Below are 26,898 nucleotides of genomic sequence, written 5' to 3'. Positions count from 1 at the left end.
CCCGCACTGCGAGGGGGACCCAAGTTCCCATCAGCAGAAACACGTGGGTTTGCTATCCTGGATCCAAAATGGTGGAATGAGCTCCCCATTGAAATCAGGACAGCAGAAAGCTTACACATCTTCTTCAGACTGAAATCTCATCTCTTTAGACTCCACTTCCAGAGATAGAATTACTAACAAAGCACTTATATACTAATAAAGGGCTGGCTTTCTAAATGCCAGTTGAGCAGCACTTGAAATGTTTGGCTCTATGAAACCTGATGTACTTCTATGATTCTGTTTTCTTCAAGGTTGTATCTTCCTGGTCGAATGCACTTATTGTAAGTCGCTTTGGATAAAAGCCTGAGCTAAATGTAATGAACCTTTAAACATAGTTTGAATAAACACAAAGCACACATTTATAATTATTCTCGTTTCTTAAATGTAGTCTGTCTGAAACCTGTCAAAAATATTTGTTCTTTTGTAGTTTTATTTATGATTTCATGTCTCGCTAATTGTACATATTTATAGGCAAGTAAATAAAGAAATCCCAATTAGGGTTTGATGTAATTTTTTGGGTCATTAAGGAGGAAAAGGTGAATAAACTCTAGAGCCTTTAACCCTGGTTTGACAACAATCTACACATTTTAAATTATTTGTTTCTTAAAATGTAATCTTTTTCTAAAGCCTGTACAAATCTTTCTTAGGACTTAATTTCCCCAACGGTTCAAAAGAGATGTCAATCATCAAAATCGAACGAGGGGGGCCACAGATATGGAAAATGCACCCAAATGACCCCAGAGGTGGGTTTCTTTTTCTAAATCTCTCTAAAAAGGTCAAATGTCACTTGTTTTGCATCAATCTTGATACAGGGTACTTATGTTATAGTTTGGATTCCTAAAAAAAGGATATTCCCACAACAAATGACCATATCTTCACTTCTAAAAGCATACATCTGTGAGTTGGATGTCAAAAATAAAATAATTACTTATAGTAAAACCACCCTTGCATGATGGGTTAGTAGACTAAAAGCTTTAGGAATCCAAACTATAACATATAAGTACCCTGTATCAAGATGGATGCAAAACAAGTGACATTTGACCTTTTTAGAGCGATTTTGAAAAAAGAAAAACACTTCTGGGGTCATTTGGGTGGATTTTCCATATCTCTGGCCCCCCTCGTTCGATTTTGATGATTGACACCTTTTTAACCGCTAGAACCAATAGAATCGAGGGGAAGTTCCTAAAATCCATCTAAACATTACCCATTGGTGAATGACTGATGCGCAGCCAGAATGCCCCTGAACCGGAAGCTGCGATGGCTATCATTAGCAGCTAATATGAAATCTCAGTTTTTGGACATAAAAATGGAATGGTGGATTATCAGTAATCATTTCAAAGTGACAGACACATTGGATTAACCTTCGGCAGCGTTTTTAACGTTTTAATGCCATTGAACACGACTTTTGATCAGAATAACAGCATAAGTGAGACTATCTCCCGTGAATGCTCCGTGAAGCTACGTGTTGTGATGTCTGTTGTTGCTTCCCCTGTCGCGAGTTCTGATCGCTCAGAGATGATACTGATATTTCTGGAATCTCAGTTTGTTAATCGCTGGATTGGATGTGCAGTTACGATAAGTAATAAGGGTATTTATACCGTGAGTTCTGTGCTAACTGCGTTAGTATTTTTTTGCTTTCTTTTGAGACTTGTGCTTTGTTTTGGTGAAAATGGTTCATATCTTCAGTTAGCTGAGTTTCTAACCGTTAAGTGAGCATGACACATTAATAGGTTTTTAAATATTAAGAAGCCCTAAAACAGTTTCGTGAAAAAAACCACCCGCCAGATCCGGATTAGGGTCCTCTCGGGCTTAACAGGTTAAATGCTCTCGCTAATTGTACATAATTATAAGCAGCTAAACGAATAAATCCCAGTTAGGCTTTGACTACATTTTAAGATTCAACCTCTTTTTTCGGGGCATTAGGGGAAAAAATAGTGAAAAAGTGAATAATGTTTCAACCTATAACCCTGGTTGACAAAACACGAAGCACACAGCTGAATTTACAAATGAAAACTTTATATTGAGTCCAAAGGAAATGAAGCCCGTCCTAAACCAGCTGCTGCTACAGATTCTAGGAAACAGTGGAAGCATGCTGGAGTTTTCAGGAGAACTTTTTTTGCATTCAAACATTTTATTTTGGTAAAATCAAACAATTTGTTTGCACAGCTGAGTATTTCCCATGCAGTGCAAGTAGCTTCTAAGCTAATACAGAAAGCAAAGTCTACGTCTAAAGAGCTCCGGGGTTCTCCGAGGGAACGTGGAGAACGCCTCGAAGGTTTTTCACGCAGGAAAAACAACGACGTTCTCCACGTGCACGCAGAAAAAAAAAAAAAATCCAGAAGCGTCATATATGCAAAATACAACAATGAGAATAAACCACATGTTTGTTTCTTTAAGGATTGCCATGTGCCAGACATTCACTGGAGAAAATCATCAGGTCAAATTAGAGATAAGATCACACGATTGGAGAGTCAGCACTGATATGCTTCAGGAGATTTTGATGCTCTGACAGCTTTATTTCCAAACCTTGGCATGTTGGTTCAATTCCATTTCAAATTTTGTTGACCAATTAATATATATAGATAAGATGAGCGGCCCTGAGGAGGCCCTGAAAACAGCTGTGGATATTATTTACTGAGTCCAATGTATCTTAAACATTAAAAAGCTCACACTACCCCGAAATATATAAATTTCACGCATACAGGTGACATTCAACATTCAAGTGCCAGTGTTTTTTGTACTGTCTTTTGGTCAAGTTTCTGAAACTTTCAAAGAATCACTTTGAGGCTTACAAAAATAAATATTTGTCAAAAATGCTTAATAAATTACACAAAACTAGCAGCAAAAGTAGAATCTAGAAATCTGTGCAAATGGCTAAATTCCCCCCAAGACTGCTAAATCCCCTGGTCCCAAATAAATCCTGGTTTAAACGTTGAGAACCTGTCCCCTTTGTAAACAAGCTGCGTCGTTTTCTCACAATCTCCTCACACACAATATTTGGAAGCTTTAAGGACACATATCCAAGAAGACATCTATATAAAACTCTAGATGTGCAATAAAAGAACTTTCTTGTAAAACTTGATGGGCACGACGACGACGAACAAGGGCCTAAATCAAGTAGCACCTATCAATCTCAAGTTCTCAACACTAGCCAGTGCATCCGCTTTTTAGATCAATTTCTTAAAAGTAAAAACAAAACAAAATAAAGGTTTTCAAGGCACCCGATGAGGAGCGCTGTCTCCCCCTCTCGATTGGCTGCTCCTCTTTGAGAGGAAAAGCCTGGCTTCACGGAGCCACAGAGTTTTATATACCTGACTTTATTTAAAGGAGGAAACGGCCTGTCATGTTTCGGCCGCCTCCACAGTGTCACAGCGCGGCAATGGGGAAGCCAAGGCCGCGACGGTAACGATGCACTGACTGAATCTTTTCAGGAGGAAAAGTGTCGCTCTACCCTGCGCTGTTCTCCCCGATAAGCCTCAGTGATGAACCCTGCCTCCAACGCAGCTTGAAAAAGAGAAAACGTTCGTAATTAAGTTAAGCCTGCGACTCAGTTCTCGTGTCCTTCCTGTTCCTTGACCAAAAAACAAAACACTTGCAAGCGTAGAATACCAATGATGGGGCCGCCCCCCCTCCCCCGTCAGCGGCTGATTCAGTAAACACTAACACCACGCTGTGCCCCCCCGATGCTGTGGTCCTTTATGCAGCGGCCATTTTGAACTTCACTTTCAAAGATGGCAGGCATTTTTTGTTTTCAGAAAAAAAAAAAAAAAAAAAAGATTTTTTTTTTTTTGATTTCACAACACACCGCCAAAACTGTCCCAAGTAAAATAAAGAAACAAAAAACACCGCCCACTTTAACGATAGCTAGCACTTGGTTACATACTAGCTGCCGTAACACTGTCAAGTCAATATTTTTGAAACGCGCTGGAGCTTCGATTCTCGAGTCGGAGCTTTAATGACTTCTCGTGTTTCTTAAGATTACATCAGGAATGGCTTTTTCAAAGACTATCCATTTAAAAAGGAGCCTGTCCAGGATAGAGTGAGCAAAACAAAGAAAACGTTGTCCCTTCGGATTTTAAAATGCTTCACGGAGTGGCCCAGTTGGAGTTAGACTTGGTAATGGCTCCATTAGCTGTTTGTAGACTATCGAAAAGGCTACGAGATGTTCCTGGGATTAAATTTGAAGTTCAAATGGAATCATGACGTCAGAACCACAATACCCCCGTGTTTGCCAAGGTTGGATTTGCTTATTTCCTTCTTTTTTTTTTTTATACCTTTTTCCTTTTTTTCACCAAACAAATATCGTAAAATCAAATTATTTTTGTTGTTGAAGAGAGAGAAAGCTCTTGGCCATCTGGTGGAATGAAAACATGGAGATATATATTTATATTTCCTGTCTAAATTCCAGAAGGCACAGTACATTAACATACAAATGATCCTCAGGTGTTCTTTCCATTTGTTTCTTCCCGCCTTATTTCCACAAAAAAGAACAAAAATACTTTTTATAACAATGAAAGAAGTCCGAAGTTGCTGTCGGACATTTTGCAACGTCAGCATCCATGCTCGCTCTGAGGTGCGTTTCTCTGTTTTTCTCCCGTTGCGCTGCAGTCTCTGTGCTGCTGGTGGCTTTCCGTGTTTTCTTGTTTTTAGCGTAGCGCTGCTTTGCTGCACTTTTCCCATTGTGTAGAGGAAAGCGAATGGCAGAGAACCAGGGTTGGTAATGTACTGTGTGTCAGTGAAGCTACACAGGGTAAAGGGTGTGTTTTTTTATTTAGTTATGGTCTGGCCTTTAAGTTAACATGTGGTTTCCATTGGGTGCGGTTGGCAAAAAAAGGCAACCCGTTGCTGTCGGCAACTAGTTCCCCCACCAATCCGTGCCGCTGCCGGAGTTGCTGTAGCTTCCTCCGTATCCGCCGTCGTTTCCTCCTCCTCCGCCGTAGAAGCCTCCTCCGCCGCCACCGCCGAATCCACCTGAAGAGACGAAAAGAAGAGAGGTTAGAAAATAAATCTAACATCAGGGAGTATTGGAGTCCTTTTTCCCCCCCGTTAAAACCGCTAATACCATTACGTCCGTTACGAAACTAACGAACTAACAAAGCTCAAGATGGAAACATTTAAGTTTAACTTCGACCTCCGGGGTGGCCTTACTGTGGAGGAGTTGATTGAGCAGTGCCTATCTCCATAAAGCACCTAAACGACGACATGCAGAGCATCGTGAAGAGCAGGTAGACCAACTGACCGGAGAGAGTTGAGCAATATACTCGCCACGCAAAGCAACAACCTCAACCTATACAAGTGACCACGTAAGCCATGCTACTGATGCTGGACAGTTTTTCAGTGGCTGCACAATAAACAGCAACATACACATTAATGTAAATAAACAGCCAAATAATGGATCAACGCTCTCTGTCTAATATGTTCGCTAGCTGTTAGTGTTGTTGCATAGCAACCACCTCGCAGAAGGCACTATTTTATTTTGAACATCATTATTTACTAATAAAAACTGTTTAAATTGGAGTGTGTATTTGTCTTTCATATTGTTACACTTGGTAACCGTTTTATAAAAAGCAATAGCTCACTTCAGGCCGTGACTTATGAAGAAGTGGATTTTGCACAAGAGGTGAGCTTTAAGATTAGGCACTTCTCCAAATGATGAATATGTTGTTTTAACTGTGTGATCGTAAAGCAGGAAGTGTTTCTTACCTCCGCCTCCTCCAAATCCACGGCCTCCTCCAGCGCTGCGACCTCCACGGGGCGTAGTGAAGTTGGAGGGTCCGCCTCCGGGCGTCTGACGGTAATCTCTGGCTCCGAAACCACCGGAGAACCTGCAAGAGAACGTACGAGTGTTGTCGTTAATGCACAGAACATCTCAAGGCACAGGTTCAAAGGACTGTCATATGCAAAGCAGCTACAGTGGAGATATGCAACGACAAAATTAAGTCTATAATATAAATAGTCTCCGAATATATAGAAGACATCAAACTAATATGAAAGACACAAAAAGACTTCTTTCCCCCCCACTCACTCACTCACTCCATCCCCACGGTGTAACCTATCGTAGGCTCTCGGAGTGATTGATGTTTTGTGAGTTAATAATGTGACTCGTTTGTTTGTGTTTTTGTTTCCACTAGATTTAAGTTTTTCTGGTAAATGGTCTGTGACATGAGTAGTTTGTATTTTTTAACCCCAAATAATAATCATTACATTAAACAGACATTTTGTTGGAAGTGACTTGGTTGATTATTATTGTTCCTTTGTAAACTTCAGCAGCTAGCTCCCTCTGTATCTGCGTGTTTAACCAAATGAAAAGTATTCGTTCAGGGATAACACGCTACAGTGTGAGACTCAGGAGTATGGCAGCCTTATGTGGGATTAAACTATCAAATCTGAAGTGTTTGAAGTCGAGTCATTTCAAATGCAAAGGTAAATTACATTTAGCTGACTCTTTTATCCAACGCGACTTCCAGGGACATTCTCCCTGGAGTAACCAGGGGCTAAGTGCCTGACTCAAGGCACACGAGTGGTGTTGTTCCTGGCGGGAAGATTTTAACTCACAACCTTCCGATCTCCAGCCCACCTCACTATCCATTAGACCACCACTATCCCCTGGATAAATAAATGCACAGAACAAAACCAGCTAACTTCTAAGGTTTTAAAACAAATCTAAGATATAAAATGTGAATGTTCCAAGAGGAGGAACTTGTCGTCCCTCTTGGAGAGTCCTCAGTGAAATTAAATACTGCTTATTGTAATAACAGATAAATATGTGAGAAGCAAAGAGATGAATGATATGAAGGTGTTCCTGTGGAGCAAAACCAGCGAGCTTCTGAGGTTTCCCACCCAAAGAAAGATATACATGTGTCCACAGTGACTTTAGTGCTGCTCTGAGGGAGTAACTTCACCTCTTGGAGCGCCCTCGGGTCGTGCTCTTGTGCTGGTGCTCGTAGGCCAGGCTCTCCAGCCAGGAGGGAACTTCCTGCTTCGCCTCCACTAAGATGTCCAGCAAGTCTTTGGTTATGTTGCTGTTTTTGTCGTTAAAGAACGACGTGGCCAGACCTGAACAAAGAAAAACAGAGCGAGGTTAGACAGTCGTACATAAAGTAGTAATGGTTATTAAAAAAAGTAGCTATGGGAATGTTTCATCGAATATTCTAAATGATTCAGGCATTTGAATACGAGTTATGAATATCTTTCCTCTTATTTTTTTTTAATGAGGGTTGATTACATATTATCAAATGGTAGGGACGCACAATATGTATCGTGTCGTGACGATAATCGCGATATGCGCATTACTCACATCGCAGGACACGTGATATACATCTATTTTTTGTTTAGGACTTGCGATATTAAGTAGGCAAATTAACAAACACGTCATGTTACAATTATTTTGCTGCTTGCTACAAAAGGAAAACGTGCACGGCTCTCATGTCAGGGGTTCTTGAGTGAGTGACAGCAAACCACCGATCACCATCAAACCTCCAGAGCAAACGGACCCCGTGATTAAAGGTTAAAACACTAAAGTACTTTCATGTGTTTCTCCAGGGCAGTTCGGCGCTGCTAACCGAGCTCAGCTTGTTGCTCTGAAACCTTAAGATCCAGATGTCCGTGAGAAAAATTCTTCATCCGGGTAAATATAGTTAAAGTTCAAGAAAGGGGGGGGGAAACGGTCTTTTCTTCAATTCCTGTATTTTTTCATATCGCAATATCACTTTTTTCCAATATCGTGCAGCCCTATCAAATGGATTAATAAAATGTATACGACAGTGCCATTTTAAACGGAGAGTCCTACACAACAAACATGGCGTCAAAACGGAGCAATGTGGAGCGCAAACTATGCAAAGTTAAAGGGGACCTATCAGGCAAAATGCACGTGTGTACGTCTTCTCTACATGAATATGTGTCCCCCCCGGTGTTCCAGGGAACTCACCAAGTGTCAGAAAACACAACCCTCTCTATTTTCCTCCATACCCAAATCTCTTAAAAATGGGCTGCAACGGATCTGATACAGACTGATCCAGATTTGAACACTTCTATGACGTCACAGAAGTGGCGCTACGGCTATTGGGCCAACTCCACCAATCAGGAGGAGACAGCCACGGACATTGCCGTTGGAAAGCGCTGGAGACGCTGTAGTACATATGCCAGGCCTGTAGCTGGTGCTGTTCTCACAGAATCAGCCCATGATGCAAAGACAGTGTTACATTGAGAGAAATGAGGAATGGCTAAAATGCATGATCTGTTTGGTATTTTGAAAAATAGAAAGTATAAATATGCCTTATATAGGTATGGTCCTACACTATGTTATTCAAATATAGCATGATAGGTCCACTTTAAACTTGTGTATCATAGGTCAACTATAGCTGTCAACACTTCAAACTGTGGTAACCCACATTGGACAAATTCAACTTGGTTTCTACATTCATTTGAAAATATATTTATTAAAACTTTTTTCTTTATAGGATGTGTAAATTTGGTGAACTGTTTTTTGGGGTTCGAATATACATGTCCTTTCAGATACCCATCCTATTGGAAAAAAGGCGTTATAAGTGTGTTTTAATTTAAAATAAAGAGTTGTTTCGTACCCAGGTTTCCCACACGTCCCGTACGGCCGATACGGTGAACGTATTCCTCGATGTCGCTGGGCAGATCGAAGTTGATCACGTGCTTCACGTTGCTGATGTCCAGACCTCTGGCAGCCACCTGGGAGAGATTCACACAAATATAGATTAAATATCAAGATGGTGATGACGTCAAACCAATATTAAAACAAGATGAAAATGGGATGTCAATAATGACCAAAATGCTTGATAATTAATATTGCAGCTATTCATCCATATCTAATATACTGACAATTTGATTAGGAAATAAATACAATCATTTAGATTCATCAATATCTTTGTTTGTGTGACTAAATGTTGCTTTTAGAAATATATCGTTATCAACCACCCCTTTACTGCTTATTACAAATATAAGAAATGACTTGTGTTCTTTCTTGTGAATTGTATTTCTGTGAAAGGTGCCATACTAAACTAACTAAAGTGAGGACTCACAGCTGTGGCCACGAGGATGGGGCAGCGTCCGGATCTGAACTGGGCCAGCGCCTCCTCTCGGTCTCGCTGAGATCGGTCTCCATGGATACTGGTGCAGGAGTAGCCCTCGTGGTACAGGAAGTCCTCCAGGGCGTCCGCGCCCTTCTTGGTCTCCACGAACACCAGCGTCAGAGACTCTTTACCTGAGCGGCGCGGAAACAGAAAGAGGACGAGACGAAAAGGGGAGGAGAGCGAGACAGAAAGCACGAGAGGAGGAGAAGAGAGAAAACATAAGATCATTCACGACAGGAGGTCAAAGGGCGGAGATGTGGGACTACGGGATGGGAGCAGGAACTTAAAACTATGGAATGAGACAAGAGTTGCATTAAAAAATAAAAGGGTCTCCAACCACAACGTTGGCTGCACACATTACTAAAGACACATCATGATGCTCCTTCGGATTGAAAGAGGACACCCTTAGTTTAAAAACAATTATTACATCTTTAAAATGCTTGAGGTAAGAGGAGGTAGAGGGATGGGACACTGCCACCAATGTTTGTCTAAAAACCTGCCTTATTTGGATTAAAGATTGAGTCTTCCTGCTTCGATGCCATTCTTTAAAGGCTATGAGCTGCATTCAGTCGTTTCTTTGAGCTCAATACATCCAGGTGATAGACAGGTTTCTGTTCATGTTAAACAGCTTTGCTTTAGTTAAGAAGTGCCTTTGTATAGCACCTTCAAAATAAAGTTATACAACTCGTCATGCCTTTCTTTATAGGCTATAACATGAACCGATTTCAAGCTCAATAAACACAGGTCCTATTTGCCTGGATTTCTCCTTTTGACAACAGAAACTCGGTTTAACCCCAGAGCCAAGTGTGTGTTTAATTACACATAAAGTGTCTTTTCATAGCTTCAGCTGCACCACAACAAAAGCAAAGACCTTCCCTTGTATTTAAGTAGAAGTCCCGTGGTGTTTGTGACTTTACACCAAGTGGAAATCAGAAGGGAGTGTGCTCCGACACAAACCATTAAAACCAACATTTATTGTGAGTTTGAACTGAACTGGATCTAGAGGAGAAACTTTTGTATTCCTGTAAAAGGATGAAATGCCTGTGACTGATGGAAACTGCGCTGACCTTTGTGTCGATAACACACTGTACCTCTGCTGAGTGCAGTCAACACTACGGTCTATTGACAGGGAGATGTTTGGGACTAGAAGCTCTTATTGGAAAATACATAAACAGATAATACGAGTCACAGCTTGGGGACAGGATGATCTGTGGGATGTGATATCTCTGTGGGGGTCAGAGTGAAATGGTTATAAGATGTTCACACTTACCCGGTTTCTCTGGAACCTCTGGCACATTTTCATCAGTGGGAATAACTAAGATAAAACCAAACCGGCCGGAAATGTAAGGCTTCTCATTTCACAGATATGACAACTTTAGATCAACATGAGAAGCTAAGAACACGGCATACGCTCACCACCCCTACATGACATTTGTGTACATATATTCACCATCAACTAGTTTTTAATTAACAAGAGGAATAGCAGTATATTGACTCTTTATCAGTCGGTATAAAACAATTAATACATGACCATATTCTACAAGTGCTAGGCCATTAGTGCTTATTTATTGTAAGGAAGGAAGTTGTTGTAAATGAGTTTTGGGCAGCAGAACCACAACAATATTGATTCTCCTATAGTAACACCTAACAAACGGTCTATTCCAGGGGTTCTCAACTAGTCAGGCATCGCGACCCACTTTTGACTTGTCAATAAATTGTGACGCAACATTTTGAAGCACTCAAATCTATTCAACAAAAGATTGTGCTGTAATATATACGCTTTTCAGCATTCAATATTAATGAAAGTGAAGTACAGTGCTTATATCCCTTCACAGAACTAAAGTGTGCTTTAAAAAAGGTTTAATGAGATGATGGAATCAAAACTGAACTATATAAAAAGGCACACATGCTGAAAACCCAACCCAAGGGGGTCTGGGGGGATTTTCCCCCAGGAGATTTTTAGAAATACTAACAAACTATGCATTCTGGTGCACTCTGAGAAGAAAATAAATCAATGGATGTATAAAGAATAGTTCTAAGGTAGTTATTCTCCGTGGGGACTTCAGGCAACAATCTTGATTCTGATTGGCCAGAAGACTTCACTCACATCTGCGACCCACTCGAAACGGGTCGGAGATGTGAGTGAAGAAAAAGTTGTGTGGGTCGCGATCCACCAGTTGAGAACCACAGGTCTATTCTTATGTAACAAGACATGAAACGAGTGTTAATGGGTCAAAATAACACAAAATGTGGTTTTTCTAACTCAGAATATGTTTCCTATTTTAAAGTGAAGTCGTGTTCATCACAAATAAGTTGGTAGTTTGACTAATATGTTAAATAACTACTTGATGGTGAATAGTTGTACCTTAATATAAAGTGTTAACGTCATTTAATCTTTTACTGTACACTTGTTAGCAGATATGTTATCAAACTCAATATTAGCTCATTACGACACAAGTGATACATCAGAGCCTAAACGGACCTTCCACGTGTTTCCATATATTCGCATGCTGTTCTCACCTGTAGCATTGAGCAAGTCGAGCAGGAAGGACCTCTTGTCGTTCTCCTCGACCCACACCACCTTCTGGGTGATGTTTTCTGAAGTGGAGCCGACACGGCCCACAGCCAGGAAGATGTAATCCTCCAGGAAGTCACGAGCAAGGATCTAATAAACAAAGAGAAAGATGAGTGTGGAGGGAATGGTTGTGTAAACTATCTTAAGTTAGTTGGTCTCTGAGGGAAACATTTCCACGCTCAGGGTTTTATTTACGTGGCTTAAAGCATCTTAGCTTAACATATGAGACTCAAGAGTTACGTTAGCATTTGACTAGCTTGTGTTGAAAGCAACTGCAAGTGTTCTCACTTTCTTCACATTATTTTAACTTTATCAACTGATATTGATCATAATATTCTATGTATAGTTGAAAGTCCACCGTACCTGGATCTCCTTGGGGAAGGTGGCGCTGAACATCATGGTCTGTCGGATGCCTTTAGGCGGCATGGTGTCCTGCTCCACGATGCGTCTGATCTGGGGCTCGAAACCCATGTCCAACATACGATCAGCCTCGTCCAGGACCAGGAAGCTGCACACACACATTTCATATTTAACATCAAAAACTCACACATTTGAACCAGGTGATTCCCATCAGGAGAAAAACCGTTTAAAAGGTCTCCTATTATAGTGTTGGTAGGCGTATATTAGAAGTCTCAGATGTATGGAAGTATAAAAAACTTGTCTATGATGTGTTTTGCTCAATATACCAAACAGATCATGCATTTAAGACATGCATATTCTATTTGACTTCCTGTCACTAAAGTGCTGATTCTGGGTCCTTGGCTTGATGGGAGACTTTTAAAATGTGGTTTTCTGTGTTGTATTTACCTGCAATAGTCCAGTCCGATCTTCCCTCGCTCCAACATGTCCACGAGGCGTCCGGGTGTCGCCACCACCAGATGGCAGCCGCGCTCCAGCTCTCTGATCTGCTGCCCGATGTCAGCGCCTCCGTACACAACGCAGCAGCGCACACGTGAGCGGTAGGCAAACTGAAAACATAGAAAGAAGGGGAAACACGTGAGCGGTAGGCAAACTGAAAAACGTAGAAAGAAGGGGAAACACGTGAGCGGTAGGCAAACTGAAAAACGTAGAAAGAAGGGGAAACACGTGAGCGGTAGGCAAACTGAAAAACGTAGAAAGAAGGGGAAACACGTGAGCGGTAGGCAAACTGAAAAACGTAGAAAGAAGGGGAAACACGTGAGCGGTGGGCAAACTAAAAAAACGTAGAAAGAAGGGGAAACACGTGAACGGTAGGCAAACTAAAAAAACGTAGAAAGGGGAAACACGTGAGCGGTAGGCAAACTGAAAAAACGTAGAAAGAAGGGGAAACACGTGAACGGTAGGCAAACTGAAAAAACGTAGAAAGGGGAAACACGTGAGCGGTAGGCAAACTGAAAACGTAGAAAGAAGGGGAAACACGTGAACGGTAGACAAACTAAAAAAACGTAGAAAGAAGGGGAAACACGTGAGCGGTAGGCAAACTAAAAAAACGTAGAAAGAAGGGGAAACACGTGAGCGGTAGGCAAACTAAAAAAACATAGAAAGAAGGGGAAACACGTGAGCGGTAGGCAAACTAAAAAAACATAGAAGAGAAGGGGAAACACGTGAACGGTAGTTAAACTAAAAAAACGTAGAAAGAAGGGGAAACACGTGAGCGGTAGGCAAACTAAAAAAACGTAGAAAGAAGGGGAAACACGTGAACGGTAGGCAAACTAAAAAAACGTAGAAAGAAGGGGAAACACGTGAACGGTAGTTAAACTAAAAAAACGTAGAAAGAAGGGGAAACACGTGAACGGTAGGCAAACTGAAAACGTAGAAAGAAGGGGAAACACGTGAGCGGTAGGAAAACTAAAAAAAAAACGTAGAAAGAAGGGGAAACACGTGAGCGGTAGGCAAACTAAAAAAAAACGTAGAAAGAAGGGGAAACACGTGAGCGGTAGGCAAACTAAAAAAAAAACGTAGAAAGAAGGGGAAACACGTGAGCGGTAGGCAAACTAAAAAAACGTAGAAAGAAGGGGAAACACGTGAGCGGTAGGTAAACTAAAAAAACGTAGAAAGAAGGGGAAACACGTGAGCGGTAGGCAAACTAAAAAAACGTAGAAAGAAGGGGAAACACGTGAGCGGTAGGCAAACTAAAAAAACGTAGAAAGAAGGGGAAACACGTGAGCGGTAGGCAAACTAAAAAAACGTAGAAAGAAGGGGAAACACGTGAGCGGTAGGCAAACTAAAAAAACGTAGAAAGAAGGGGAAACACGTGAGCGGTAGGCAAACTAAAAAAACGTAGAAAGAAGGGGAAACACGTGAGCGGTAGGCAAACTAAAAAAACGTAGAAAGAAGGGGAAACACGTGAGCGGTAGGCAAACTAAAAAAAAAACGTAGAAAGAAGGGGAAACACGTGAGCGGTAGGCAAACTCAAGAAAAACGTAGAAAGAAGGGGAAACACGTGAGCGGTAGGCAAACTAAAAAAAAACGTAGAAAGAAGGGGAAACACGTGAGCGGTAGGCAAACTGAAAACGTAGAAAGAAGGGGAAACACGTGAGCGGTAGGCAAACTAAAAAAAAACGTAGAAAGAAGGGGAAACACGTGAGCGGTAGGCAAACTAAAAAAAAACGTAGAAAGAAGGGGAAACACGTGAGCGGTAGGCAAACTAAAAAAAAAACGTAGAAAGAAGGGGAAACACGTGAGCGGTAGGCAAACTAAAAAAACGTAGAAAGAAGGGGAAACACGTGAGCGGTAGGCAAACTAAAAAAACGTAGAAAGAAGGGGAAACACGTGAACGGTAGGCAAACTAAAAAAGTTAGAAATAAAAAAAGGGATCAAGTTGAATTAAAAAGATTTCCTCACCTTCCTCGCCTCGTCGTAGATCTGTGAGGCCAGCTCTCTGGTGGGAGCCAGGATCATGGCGAGGGGGTACTGCTTACGGCGGCCATACCTTCCACTATCCTGAGCACAAAACAACATATTTTAGAATAGAACAAACAAATCCAAAATATATCCAGGTTATTTTCCAAACACTGTTCACTCTCTGAAGTACCTGTCCTCCGTTCTTCGATGCTGCGAGAGCTTCTCCGGGGCCTTCGCTGTAGATCTGGCTCAGCACCGGCAGCAGGAAGGCAGCCGTTTTACCAGAGCCTGAAAGGAGGTTATATATGTAGTTATTTAGACTACCGTACATTGAAAGATGAAACCAATGTGAGTTCCACTTATCAAATGGCTACTCCATGAATGCTCCAACAATCAGACTCACGATATTGATTTGAAAATGATCGTATTGCTTCTGCTTAGAAAAATAGGTTGGAATTACAGAAACGTAACTTTAAATGACGGCAGCGCTGATGGGAACTCTGTTCATATCCATCTCAGTAGATCAGGTGCATATTATAACCAAACCAGCTAGGTGGCCAAAAATGCTAATGTATGTCTATCAAGTGTTTTAAATTAAGAAGTAATACTTGCTGATCTACTTTAAGCTCTTAAGCACTTAGAATATTTAGCAAATATAAGTGAATGTGATCGAGACCACGTAGTGTTTTCTGATTGTTATGCATCTCGGGGACTGCAAATGGAAATAGGCTTTTAGCGTACTCTCCTTTCCTCCATTTGAGATTAATTCATTTGTACGCGTGGTACTTGTTTTATAAAAAGACATATCATTAGTACTAAAGGACTCACCAGTCTGTGCGCAGGCCATCAGGTCTCTCTTGGACTTGATGATGGGGATGGCGTGCTTCTGGACCGGGGTGGGGTGATCGTAACGACTCATGGCGATGTTTGCCATGATAATCTCACCCATGTCAACATCGTGGAACTGCAGGATACAGACATGCTGTCAGTTTAAGAGACTCACAATGTTGTGTTAAAACCCACATTAGGGAAATGGAATTCAAATGGCCCAATATCACAACACATGTCTCAGAGGGCTTCACAAATCAACAAACATGAATGATGATGTAAAAACAAACATATCTGAGAATAAAGTAACATGGCAAGATAAATGAATGGGTACATAACAATGACACAAATTAGGGCTGTGCGATTATGGCAAAAATCATGAGTGAATAATTGATATCACGATTATTAAATACGATTATTCATTGACTCTGAAAACATCAATTTATTGAACTTTTAAATACAAATAATAATCTGAACAGTATCTTTTTAACTGTTGATTTCCCTGAACGTATAATTCAACTGAAAAACCAATACAAAAATAAGTGATACATTTATATCTACATTTAAATAAATACCAATAAACCAGATCAGATATTTTGCAGCGCACTTCCACAAGCTACTAAACATATATAAATATGATAAATACAAATAAATTAGATCAAATATGTTCTAGTGCAATGTCACAACCTAGCAAAGCAAAATAATCGTTTATTTCGATGTTGTTTTTGTAATTGTGGCAGGCCAAAATCGTAATTAAAATACGATTAATTGCACAGCCCGAACAAATACAGTTAGCAGCACCTCCGGCATTCACACGCCGCTTTACTCTCAGTCAAACTGATTATTAGGATCTGCTGCTGAAGTTCACGTTACAAAGGGATATTTTTTTTTGGAAATAAAACATTCAAGAGCGGTAAAAATATCCAGTGGATTTTTTTACTGCTTCCCAAGCTCTCCATGTGGCCGAGAAAAGGAACATTTGGAGTTACAAGACAAGCTGTTAGGACTTTGGCCACTGCAATACAATTCCATGAAATGAAGGGTTCATGAGGATGTCCGAACTGTGCTAAAGAGGAAAGTCTCTACTCTTAAATGCTCACGGTCTGCCTCCCTAATCATCTCTGGAAGTTGGTTCTAGCACTTGGTATTATTTTGTTGTTTGGAATGCATGCATCACAGCGTTAAAGACTCACGGTGTCGATGTGAGGCGGGCAGTTGCTTCCTGTAGCCTCCACGGGAATATCGTCATACTTCTCAAAGTTTATACCAGTGTTGCTTGCACCGAACAGCTCACTAGAAAGAAAGAAACAAAAGTTACGCATCGAAGTCACATGATTGATTTGATCATTGTTGGGAGAACACTGAATGTCCTCTTCCAATATGAGAGTCCACATGATAACAAAGTATCCCAACTGCAGCTGTGAACATGACAGGATGTGTGATTACCTAGCAGAGCATCAGGACTGTTTGAGGCATATGATAGCTATGTGATTAACATGATGATTCAGCCTCTATGGAGAGAGACATGTGACAAGCATGCTCATTTCTGACGTGGAGCTAATCTGAAGTAAACATTGAATACTGCTTTCTATTCCTCCATCTTGTGACTGTGGAACTCCCTCTCTTGGATATCAGCATGTGAAGGACACTGTTCAGGAACTAGTTGATGCTCTGTATGTGATGACTACTTCCATTCTTGAAGGATCACAGATACATGGATCCTGAGATTCAAGCTCAAGCCGGGGACCAGGGAGATTTTTCTCAATCGTTTTGATTATTGACGAGTGATCTTACTTTTCCAGGCGCTCGTTGGGAGCGGTGAGCTTGGACCAATCTTCGTCTCTGGATTCGTCCGACCAGCGGTTTCCTCCTCCTCCGCCGCCGCTGGAGTAACCCCCGCGATTATAACTGTAGACAATCAGGGTGGATTCCACTATTAATATCTGAACTGTAACTAAACATTAGTACATGCTACAAGACGGTTTGGCATCTTAGAAGAATAACATCTGCTAAAAAAACTAAACGGATAAAGCAATGGGAATGGTCTTTGTATTAAGGTTGATTAAAATAACCCACATAATGTTCATTTGAATATTGAGCATGTATCATTGGAATAAGAAGCTGCTGTTCTCTTTGGAAATGATTAAATCACAACTCAAGAGGTATCACTTCAATTGAAAGGTTGTCATTGGTGATTAATAATAAATGAAGGATATTTGAAAACCTGTTCTAAGAATTTCATGATTGACATTTATTTCTACATAATTACAATATACAGGACTTTGTTATAATGTACAGTATTCTGGTTTATGACGTGTGTAAAAGTTGAATATTAATGCTTTTCACCTGCACCATGATGTCCCTTTTAAAGAAATAATGATTATCATGATTGATATCGCCTTGGCGAAGTGATTGACAACATTTGAGAGATGTCAAATTTCTCTCATTAATCTTACATTTTTTCTGAGTATCTGTACCGAAGAAATATGTATGTAGGATTAAATGTCCTTCGTTGTTGCTTTTTACATTTGTCCGACAGACACAGATTAAAAACACAGTATATTAATAACAGTAATAATTCCTACAAACCTTCCCCTTGAGCTTGACCCACGGTCGTTGAAGAAGGTGGACTTTGACCTGTCGTTGTTGCGTCCGCCAAAGCTGTTGTAGGCGGCATCACGAGGTGCTGCAAAGTTTCCTTCACTGCCTACACCTGAAAGCAAGCGGACAAAGAGCCGTCAGCGATTGTCCTTTCTGCTAAATCAGCTGAAAGCAAATGCCGCCACTCTCTTACCAAAGGTGGCGGGGGGAAAAGCTCTTTCCCTTTTTAAAACTAAAGAGCCTACTGTTAATTATTTACCCATCATGCATATTGCAGGGTGTATCGTAGCCTCTGCAAGAACAAGGGTGGGGGTGGCTTCCTTCTTTAAGGGATATTTGGGATTTAGTTTTGAAGTGGTGTGAAGTAGCTTCTACCTGCAGGAGAGGGAGATCCGCTTGCACAAGGTTTGGAGAAAAACCATTCCACATATACGTTACATCCTGCTTTGCACATGGGTTACGTGGCGTGTGGCTAGGGCGTTGGGATCAGGGGAGAACAGGTTCAAACCCCACTGCAGTCAGCATGTCGTTGTGTCCCTGAGACACTTCACCTAAAGTGCTCCTGTCCACAGTATTGAGTATGTGAGTCGCTTTGGAGAAATGCGTCTCACATGTCATGTCACTGTACATCTGTAATTCAACATTTATTCAACTTTTTTTTAGTGCCATTTTATCTCTTTTGAGACGTTCACATTTTGGAATGCTTATTTCTAGTCTTTTAATTTTTTGTGTACAATGCCATGACTCTTTATCATCGCAAAAAACAAAACAAATTTAGATCAATAAAGTACTTTTTTCTCTCTCCGTACAATCAGTGCAGACCATCGTCTCATTTCCACTTCTAACTGACAAACATTACTTATCAAAACGTAATAAAACATTTTTGATCAGAATAATCGTATTTTGCTGCTCGTTAGCTCCTGTGCTTCTACTCGTATCTCCGAATTGTGTGTGTGTGCAGACCACCATCTTCTCCAAGTACACACACCTCACAGCACTTCAAACTATCAGAACTATCCCTTTAAACTACGTCTCACCAAACACCAGGGCTTTGGTGAGACACTTTCAGACTCGACAGGGTCTCCCCCCTGTTACCTCGGCAGGGTCTCCCCACCTGCATTCTGTAACGGTTGATTAAAGGACTCTCCACCCCTGTTACCACGACAGGGTCTCCCCACCTGCATTCTGTAACGGTTGATTAAAGGACTCTCCACCCCTGTTACCACGACAGGGTCTCCCCACCTGCATTCTGTAACGGTTGATTAAAGGACTCTACCCTGTTACCACGACAGGGTCTCCCCACCTGCATTCTGTAACGGTTGATTAAACGACCCCCGCCCCCCCCCCCCCCTGTTACCACGACAGGGTCTCCCCACCTGCATTCTGTAACGGTTGATTAAACGACTCTCCCCCCCTGTTACCACTGCAGGGTCTCCCCACCTGCATTCTGTAACGGTTGATTAAAGGACTCTCCCCCCCGTTACCACGGCAGGGTCTCCCCACCTGCATTCTGTAACGGTTGATTAAAGGACTCTCCCCCCCTGTTACCACGACAGGGTCTCCCCACCTGCATTCTGTAACGGTTGATCAAAGGACTCCCCCCCGTTACCACGACAGGGTCTCCCCACCTGCCGACTCTCCACCCCTGTTACCACGACAGGCGTTTCGCCCACCTCTATCATTGCGAGGGGCTCCTCGTCCTCCATAGCCCCCATTAGAGCGGTTGTCGTGATAACCATTCACATATCCATTGCTGCGGCCACCGTCCCATCCAGGTGAGTCTTCAGGTGGAAGGTGGCACATTTAAAAAAACAGAACAGAATAAAAAGGCTTGTGAGGCAGAATGCTGCACATGTCACTGATCGGCGTCAGAAAGCAAGTTCACATTGGCCTGACTAGCCGTTAGTCTCTCTGGAAGTGACAGGCTTATTTTTAGAGTGACAGGTGGGATGCAAGCAACTCCACTAAGACTTGAACACGGACTGAAAGGTCTCGTGACATCCAGAGGAAATGTTGTTCAATATTTTAAGTAGGCAAACATATGCAAAGCAAGTTCTATACCTGTACGAGAGCGAGGGAGCAAAGGAGCTAGATTACAAATAATCATTATCCAAAAAGTCCTAGATTTATGATGAGATGTGGATTCAGGTCAGATTTAGAAGTATGTAGGGCCTCAGAGCTGCGTGGCAATTAAAAAAAAGCAAGAGAGTAATTGCGGAAGTGGGGTGCAGACATTTGGAGTTAGTGTTGCAAGTTAACCATTTTCCAAATCCAGGTACATAAGTAGGGCACGCTGAGAACAATGCAAAGCACTCGCAGCCAAACGTCCTCAGACACAAACGCAGGAGACGTCACAGCTCGCATCAAAACGACATAGCGAGGTAAGTATTCTTCTCTGAAGCAATGTTGACGTTAAGCGTTCTCACTAAAGGGTTACAAAGACTTTACCCGATGTGTTACGCAGGTTTTTCTTGTTTAACTGACGGGGGAAATCTAACTTTCCTGGCGAATGCTGTATGGGTAAATGTCTGAATGAAATGTTAAACATTTCAACACATTTACTGCCAGTTGGGTAGTATCATAAGCATTCTTAAACCTTTTACGTCGGGATAAGGGCCTTCTGACAGTCGAGCATCCACAACAAGGAAACTCCATATTCAGGTTTGTAATCAGACCCATGGTGGAGAGAAAAGTAACTCACAAGCACGATGTTAATGAGAGATGCGTGACCGAATGCCATGGTCAATTTTTAATCCAATTGAGCGCCTAATTATATTTGATTACACACGTACTGCACCATGACTCATGCTTTAGTCAATCTGAGGAAACGAAAGCTTGCAATCTGTGACAATAATCCAAGGAGGAACCACCTTTAAAAAAACAACTTTCAATGGACAATGATTTTGTATTCATTCCAACTCTTCTGCTTCTCTGGGAGGAAATGCATAAACACACACCTCTACCGCAGAAATTGCGCATCGATGTCAATAACATCTCATCAATTCCCAGCCCTACTTGTAAGTCTAAGCAAGAAGGGAATTGGGGAATCCAGCAGTGCTTGTAAAAGAAGAATATGTTCCTTCGTGTCACATATTCCAAAAGGGGTCTTGTATCCAGCGTTTGCCAGGGGGCCGTCTTGCCGTCATTTGCCGCTCTTACTCAGCTCGGAGCGCCGCTTGAATCCCTCAGGACTGCTCAGCTTCAAAGACGACATGACACAGGACTCCTTTGACTTTTAATAACCAAGCGCTTCACATGGGCTATAAATGACCCTGAGACAGTCTGCTTTACTGAAAGAACAATCCTGGTGCAGTGACAGACCGCCATGTTTAAGTATTAAGTAGTTTGATTCAATGTTTACGTAGCAAATGCAAAAGAGACCCCTGATAATGGCTCTACGTTCAACTTCAAAACAAGTAACCCTTTCTAACACTACGGGTCAGGAGTGAGCAGTCAAAGAGGTGACTCTGAGCAGAAGTTGTTTTAAAGATCTAAAGGGGGTTTCACTGGGAACATTGGAGTAGCTGGAACAAAAGCCTGCATTCACTCAATCACTGCACGCAGCACAGTGCTTTAGTATGCTGTGAGCAACGGCCTGTCTCTGAGGAGGAAACAAAGGCAACGTAAAGCTCAGTGTCCTGTAATATAAAACCCACTTTGAACATCATGACTGCAAGTATGCATATTCCGCTCACTGCCTCAGTGTTAGTAAGACAGCAGTGCAGTCTCAAAGACACCATGCATCAACTTCAAGCTTTAACAAACGCTGCGTTAGCTCCGATTCCTGCTGCTCTTTCCAGGAAGTGACCACGACGAAGCAAGGGCACATTGACTCTGTGTTCAGCTATGTACGCTATGGAAGCTTTAAGTAGATGGCTTGGCATGCAGGTAAAGGTCAAGGTATAGCACATTTATTGGGCTAACCCCCACTGAAGGCATGGTACAAGGCAAGCTCTTGGGTAACCTGAGCAAAGGTAGGGAAGCAGGCTATAAAAAGACTCTCCCATGACTTCTGGCTCATGCAGCTTGAGGCTTGACAGTAATAGTTACCAATCTTACAGTCATCCCATCCTGCTGTAGTTATTTCTGTGTGTTGGCCTGCCATGGTTTGAGGGAACTGCTAAAGGGAAACTTAAGGGACGTTGAAATATGGGCTTGCATATGTGGTGAAAAAATCATTTAAATGACACCTTGCGTAAGAAAAGCATTATTTAACCCAGCACATGGAATTTCTCTTCATCCCAGCAGAAAAAAGCACATCAATTAAAAATGAGCCCATCATTTACTTTCCCTTTTGCACTGGCTTTGCTGCTGTGTAAAACTGCTATTTCATGCATCTGGAAATGCAGGGTTGCCCTCAGCGAAAAGCAGACAGAAGGGACTTACAGAGGTTTACTGGTGCCACTGAATAACCGTACTGTATACCAGCGGAATAACCATTTCCTGCTGTGGAATAAGAAAAGTCAAACGAGAAAGAAACGTCAAGTGTGCAATGACAGTTTTCAATATTTTTTAATTAACTGGCCAATTACGCCAGGCAAAGAATGCATGTTGATTTAAGGCCTTTCCAACAAGTACAGAAAATGTGTTTGAATCACCTCCTCCTGGATGCAAAAACATTGATGAGAGCAGCCAATAGCTAGCACTCCCTCTGTCCAGATGTGTGAGGCAAGAAGTTGAGATATTGTTATTATTTGGTTCTAATGATCAGTCTGGGGCTACAGCCATTTTACAGAACCACTTTTCCTTCGTCCTCCAAGCCACAATAAGCCACCATGCACAGAAACCCCCACTCCACATGGCTCTCATTCTGTGCAACTCATTTTCAAACGGCAGCAAAACAGTGCAGCCGCAGCGCATCAGACAATAGACTTCAGTTTGTTTTCTGGTTGAAATAATGCCTCACCAATTTCCTTTCAGCTGTGCTTGCTTTCACCGTGCTCTGGTGGGCTTTCACCATTAACAAGAACACCACCAGTCAAACCCGTGTTGATGGTTTGACCGAGGCTTAGCAAGGGCTTTAGATTAAACTCACCATTTCTAGGTGCGCCAGAGTTTCTCAGGTGAGGTGGAATGTAACGTCCTGGGAAGAGGGGGAAGAACAACACGTCAAGCGCTGTAATAATTGCTATAACGATGCATTTGGACATTTACGATTATTGATAAGGTAAGATATACATGAAGACAAAACACTCAAAGAAAACATTTTACAAGTAGAGCTGGAACAATAAGTCAGTGTGTTCATTATATGAGATTATATTAAACTATTTGTATTGCTCAACAATAAAAACACTCCAGATTCACCGAAGCAATTGTAATTTAAAACTTAATAAATAAATGATCAGGGAACTATCTCTGCTTCAACTTCTTACAGAAGTACTTTCCGTTCTCGTACCTTCCCTACTTTAAAATACATCGAACACTTCCTGGAAAAACAGGAGAAATATTGATTTCATACATAACTTTAATGAAGTCATCCATAAAACAGAAACTATTTAAAAACAACAGAATTACAAGAGGACACAAAGAAGGTCATCTCAGTTTTAACATTGATCTGTTTTGATCAAATCAGTTTAAATACTTACTGCCAGTTCCTCCGCCTTCTCCGCCGTCAACGTTGTTCAAGTCTAGTCCAGCCAGCTGCAAAAAATAGAGGAAAATGTAAGAATCTGGTTAACATTCACCATCGAGACAGAAACTATAAGTAAAACAAAGGAGATTAAAACTATGGCCATCAATGAAATAACATGATTATAGGATCTTTCTCCTTTTAAAGGTTTGGCGCTCAGCTCCACTTTCACTTCCGTGTTATCTCAAAACTAGCATTTAGCCGTCGACACATGGCACTAAGCATTTATTACACTTAGGTAGTCGGTATCCAAATGGCTATATCCATAGAGCGCACTATGATGAATTTGTTGAAATAAAATTATGTTTACATTTCAGACAACGTTCTCCCTCATTTAGAAACAAATCTGAGTTTCAGAATTAACTTTTTATTAAATGAAAATCATAGATAAATGTTAAACAGTGAGCTCCTTGACCAAATACCAATCTGTGCAATCCATTGTCACCGTTTCTGCTGAATTTTGTTAAACAACTGGATTAATTTATCAAACAACCGACTTGTTAAACATGTTAAATATCAAATAATGTTCTTCTCGTGTTACATATAGTCTTTGGGGGTAAAGTGTACAAATAAATTAAAAATATATATGCAACAGCCAACATCTAGTCCTTGGCCATCAAGCAGGGAAATTCAAATGGTAATACACACTATTTCAATAACATCCATTGAAACTAAGATTAAAAACAGCTTGATGACTTTACTTGTGACAGTACTTTATTTACTAATGCATCTCGAGAGTTGAGTTTCAGAAACATTAATGGTGGCTTAAAACCATTGTTACCAAAGACAAAAAGAAAAGAAACTAATGAATGGAAAAGTTGTACAGTCAGATACTCGACCAAAGCTCCATCTGTGCCATTGTTTCTTCTTATAATAGAGTCTTTGGGTGGGGGTGAGTTATACAATTGGCTTAATTAAGTCCCTGGCCATCAAACAGGGAAATGCAGACAAGTTCTAACGAATTCAGTATTATCCATTTAAACTAGGAGTAAAAACAGCTCATTCAAACTGGGGACTTTAGAACCTCATAATTACTTTAGTGATGTTTAATGGTGACTTAAAACCATTGTACCCAAAGAAAAGGTGATACTGTTATACAACTTAAGACAGTCAGTGCAAATGTTATGCAATTGCTTCTTCTTATATTACATAGTCTTTGAGAACAAATCCATTTTAAAATGGACTTAACTTATCTAACAACAAGCCCACAGGGAAGTGCAGGAAAATTCAAAAGATAATATTCAATAATATCCATTTAAACTAAGAGTAAAGGCAGCTTATACAGCCTGATGACCTCAGTACCTTCACATTACATTCATTTGAGTCATGTTCCAGAATCATTAATGGTGGCTAAAAGTAAAAACTAACAAGCTGAATATCAAAGAATAACAATAAAAGAAATATATATACTCTACCTAAGACCAACTAATGTAAATGTAATGCCATTGCTTCTCCTAAAATAACCTGTCAATGGCCATTAAAACAGGGAAATGGAGACAAATTCAGAAGATAATGTAAAATATTTCAATAATATCCCATTATACTAGCAGTTAGGTAGCCTATACAAACTGATGACTTTAGTCCCTGCTTTATTTAATTAATTAAACCAACAGAAACATTAATGGAGTCTAAAAACCGAAGCCGAACATTTTCTCCTGCGCCACGTTTCAGGTTGAGAGGCCTAACATTAGCCTTCGCAGGATACCGGCAAGATCAAAAATGTTACCCAACCGGGTACATTTCCATTCATAAAAATACATTTCCACAACACTTAGGTTATGGATTAAAGTCCTATACAAGTGTTGGTATTTTAAGTAAGTGAAATACATTACTAAAGTGGCATTTTTGTGTCGTAAAGACGAGCTCCGCCATCACAAAAATCCTGTCGAAATCATCTCCTCCATTTTAGCTCGATGCTATGCTAACAGTAGCTTCTTTCTCATCGAAACGTACATGTGCGTAGAGGAAAATAACCACATTTTTAAAGAAAAACACAACATGGAAACAGTTTAAAAGAGGCACTCACCTGCTGATCTAGACCGTGTGGATTATCAACGACCACATGACTCATAACTAAAGAGCGTAATGGGGGATTATTTCTGAAGAGAAAAGGAATTTCTTTGTTAGCACGAAAACCGGCTAATGCTAATAATTGTTTTCTGTTACAAATTACGTTCGACCAAACGGTTACCAACTGTTACCTGTAAAAAGTTAGCTTGACGATTACTTTAAATAAATAAAACGATGTTGTGTTATATAAATATAAATTCCGTTTGTTAAGTTTCCAAATGAAGATGATGAGTGTGGAGCTGAAGAAACAGGAACTCTGCCGGCAGGTTTGACCGTGGTGGAATGAGACACCGAGTGTTCAAGTAACGCGAGATATTACCTCTGTAACCCACAGGCCGGCGCTCTGTTGCGCAAGTATCGCGAGGTTTTGTTTCTTCATTTGGATTGGCGTAGTGGTGGAAATAAGTATTTGTTATATAAAACACAAAAAGGCCAACATTAGGCCTATATAAAATAAATATTACCTATAAAACACAGTATTGGAATAAGTACTCAGACAATAACTTGAACAAAAAAAAAGAAGCTATACAGAGTTGTAAAAGTTAAACAATCCTGCATTTAAAGTAGAAGTGAAAAAGTAATTCCACTACACAATACACTTGAAGTAGGACTAAAAGTTATAGCACTTTTTAACACCTTATGACACATTTTAGAATCATATATCAAATAAATGGTTTAACATTATGAAAGTACTGTGCTAGTGACACTGAGTGTTCAAGTAACGCGAGATATCCCCTCTGTGAACTTGAACCACAAATCTATTGCTCAATTATCGCGAGATGTGTTACTTCATCGGTTTGACGTTGTGGTTGAAATGGGTATTTGTTATAAAACATACATTATAAAACGCAGCGGTGAAAGAAGTACTTAGATTTCTACTTGTAAAAGTACTGTCTTAGAAGTTAGAAATAACCTGCATTTAAAGTAGAAGGTAACAACTATGTACATCAAAATACACTTTAAGTACAAAAAGTTATAGCACTTGTTGTGCACTATCACCCATTTTAGAATCATATATGAAATAACTGGTTTAACATTATTTATGCATGAAAGTACTCTATTTTGCTGGATCTCTCAACCTATGATTATGCCAATATGTATTTATCTATTTATATTTTGCATAAGCTAATAATCTGAACGTATAGAGTTACTAGGACGAACCAGAAACAAAATCAGAAGTATTTATTTAAATAAGGGTGAATTTGTATTTTTGACGGTTGCTTCATTTTATA

The 26,898-nt window shown here is 40.7% G+C and overlaps 1 protein-coding gene across 5 annotated transcripts; it reads right to left on the bottom strand.

Moving 5' to 3' along the window:
* Nucleotides 1-2,034: 2,034 nt before the first annotated feature.
* On the bottom strand, nt 2,035-25,973 carry LOC307030671 (ATP-dependent RNA helicase DDX3X-like). Of its 5 annotated transcripts, XM_079667234.1 has the most exons (21): nt 25,798-25,973; nt 25,623-25,695; nt 23,553-23,607; nt 23,003-23,050; nt 22,354-22,413; nt 19,641-19,748; nt 17,956-18,079; nt 17,161-17,274; nt 16,560-16,659; nt 15,367-15,502; nt 14,729-14,826; nt 14,539-14,637; nt 12,523-12,683; nt 12,079-12,223; nt 11,661-11,805; nt 10,411-10,455; nt 9,090-9,271; nt 8,622-8,739; nt 6,942-7,095; nt 5,743-5,864; nt 2,035-5,010 (listed from the first exon to the last, which is right to left on the bottom strand). In XM_079667234.1, exons 2-21 carry the CDS (start codon nt 25,665-25,667, stop codon nt 4,895-4,897), a joined length of 2,175 nt encoding a protein of 724 aa, XP_079523360.1. In that variant the 5' UTR covers nt 25,668-25,695; nt 25,798-25,973; the 3' UTR covers nt 2,035-4,894. The 5 variants fall into 5 exon arrangements, with proteins under 5 accessions (XP_079523360.1, XP_079523361.1, XP_079523362.1 ...); XM_079667235.1 differs by lacking the exon at nt 10,411-10,455; XM_079667236.1 differs by lacking the exon at nt 22,354-22,413.
* Nucleotides 25,974-26,898: the final 925 nt, after the last annotated feature.

This window comes from Notothenia rossii (assembly GCF_949606895.1).
Source record: "Notothenia rossii genome assembly, chromosome: 2".
NCBI classification, from domain to species: domain Eukaryota; kingdom Metazoa; phylum Chordata; class Actinopteri; order Perciformes; family Nototheniidae; genus Notothenia; species Notothenia rossii.
This window is presented reverse-complemented; position numbering and strand designations above follow the sequence as displayed.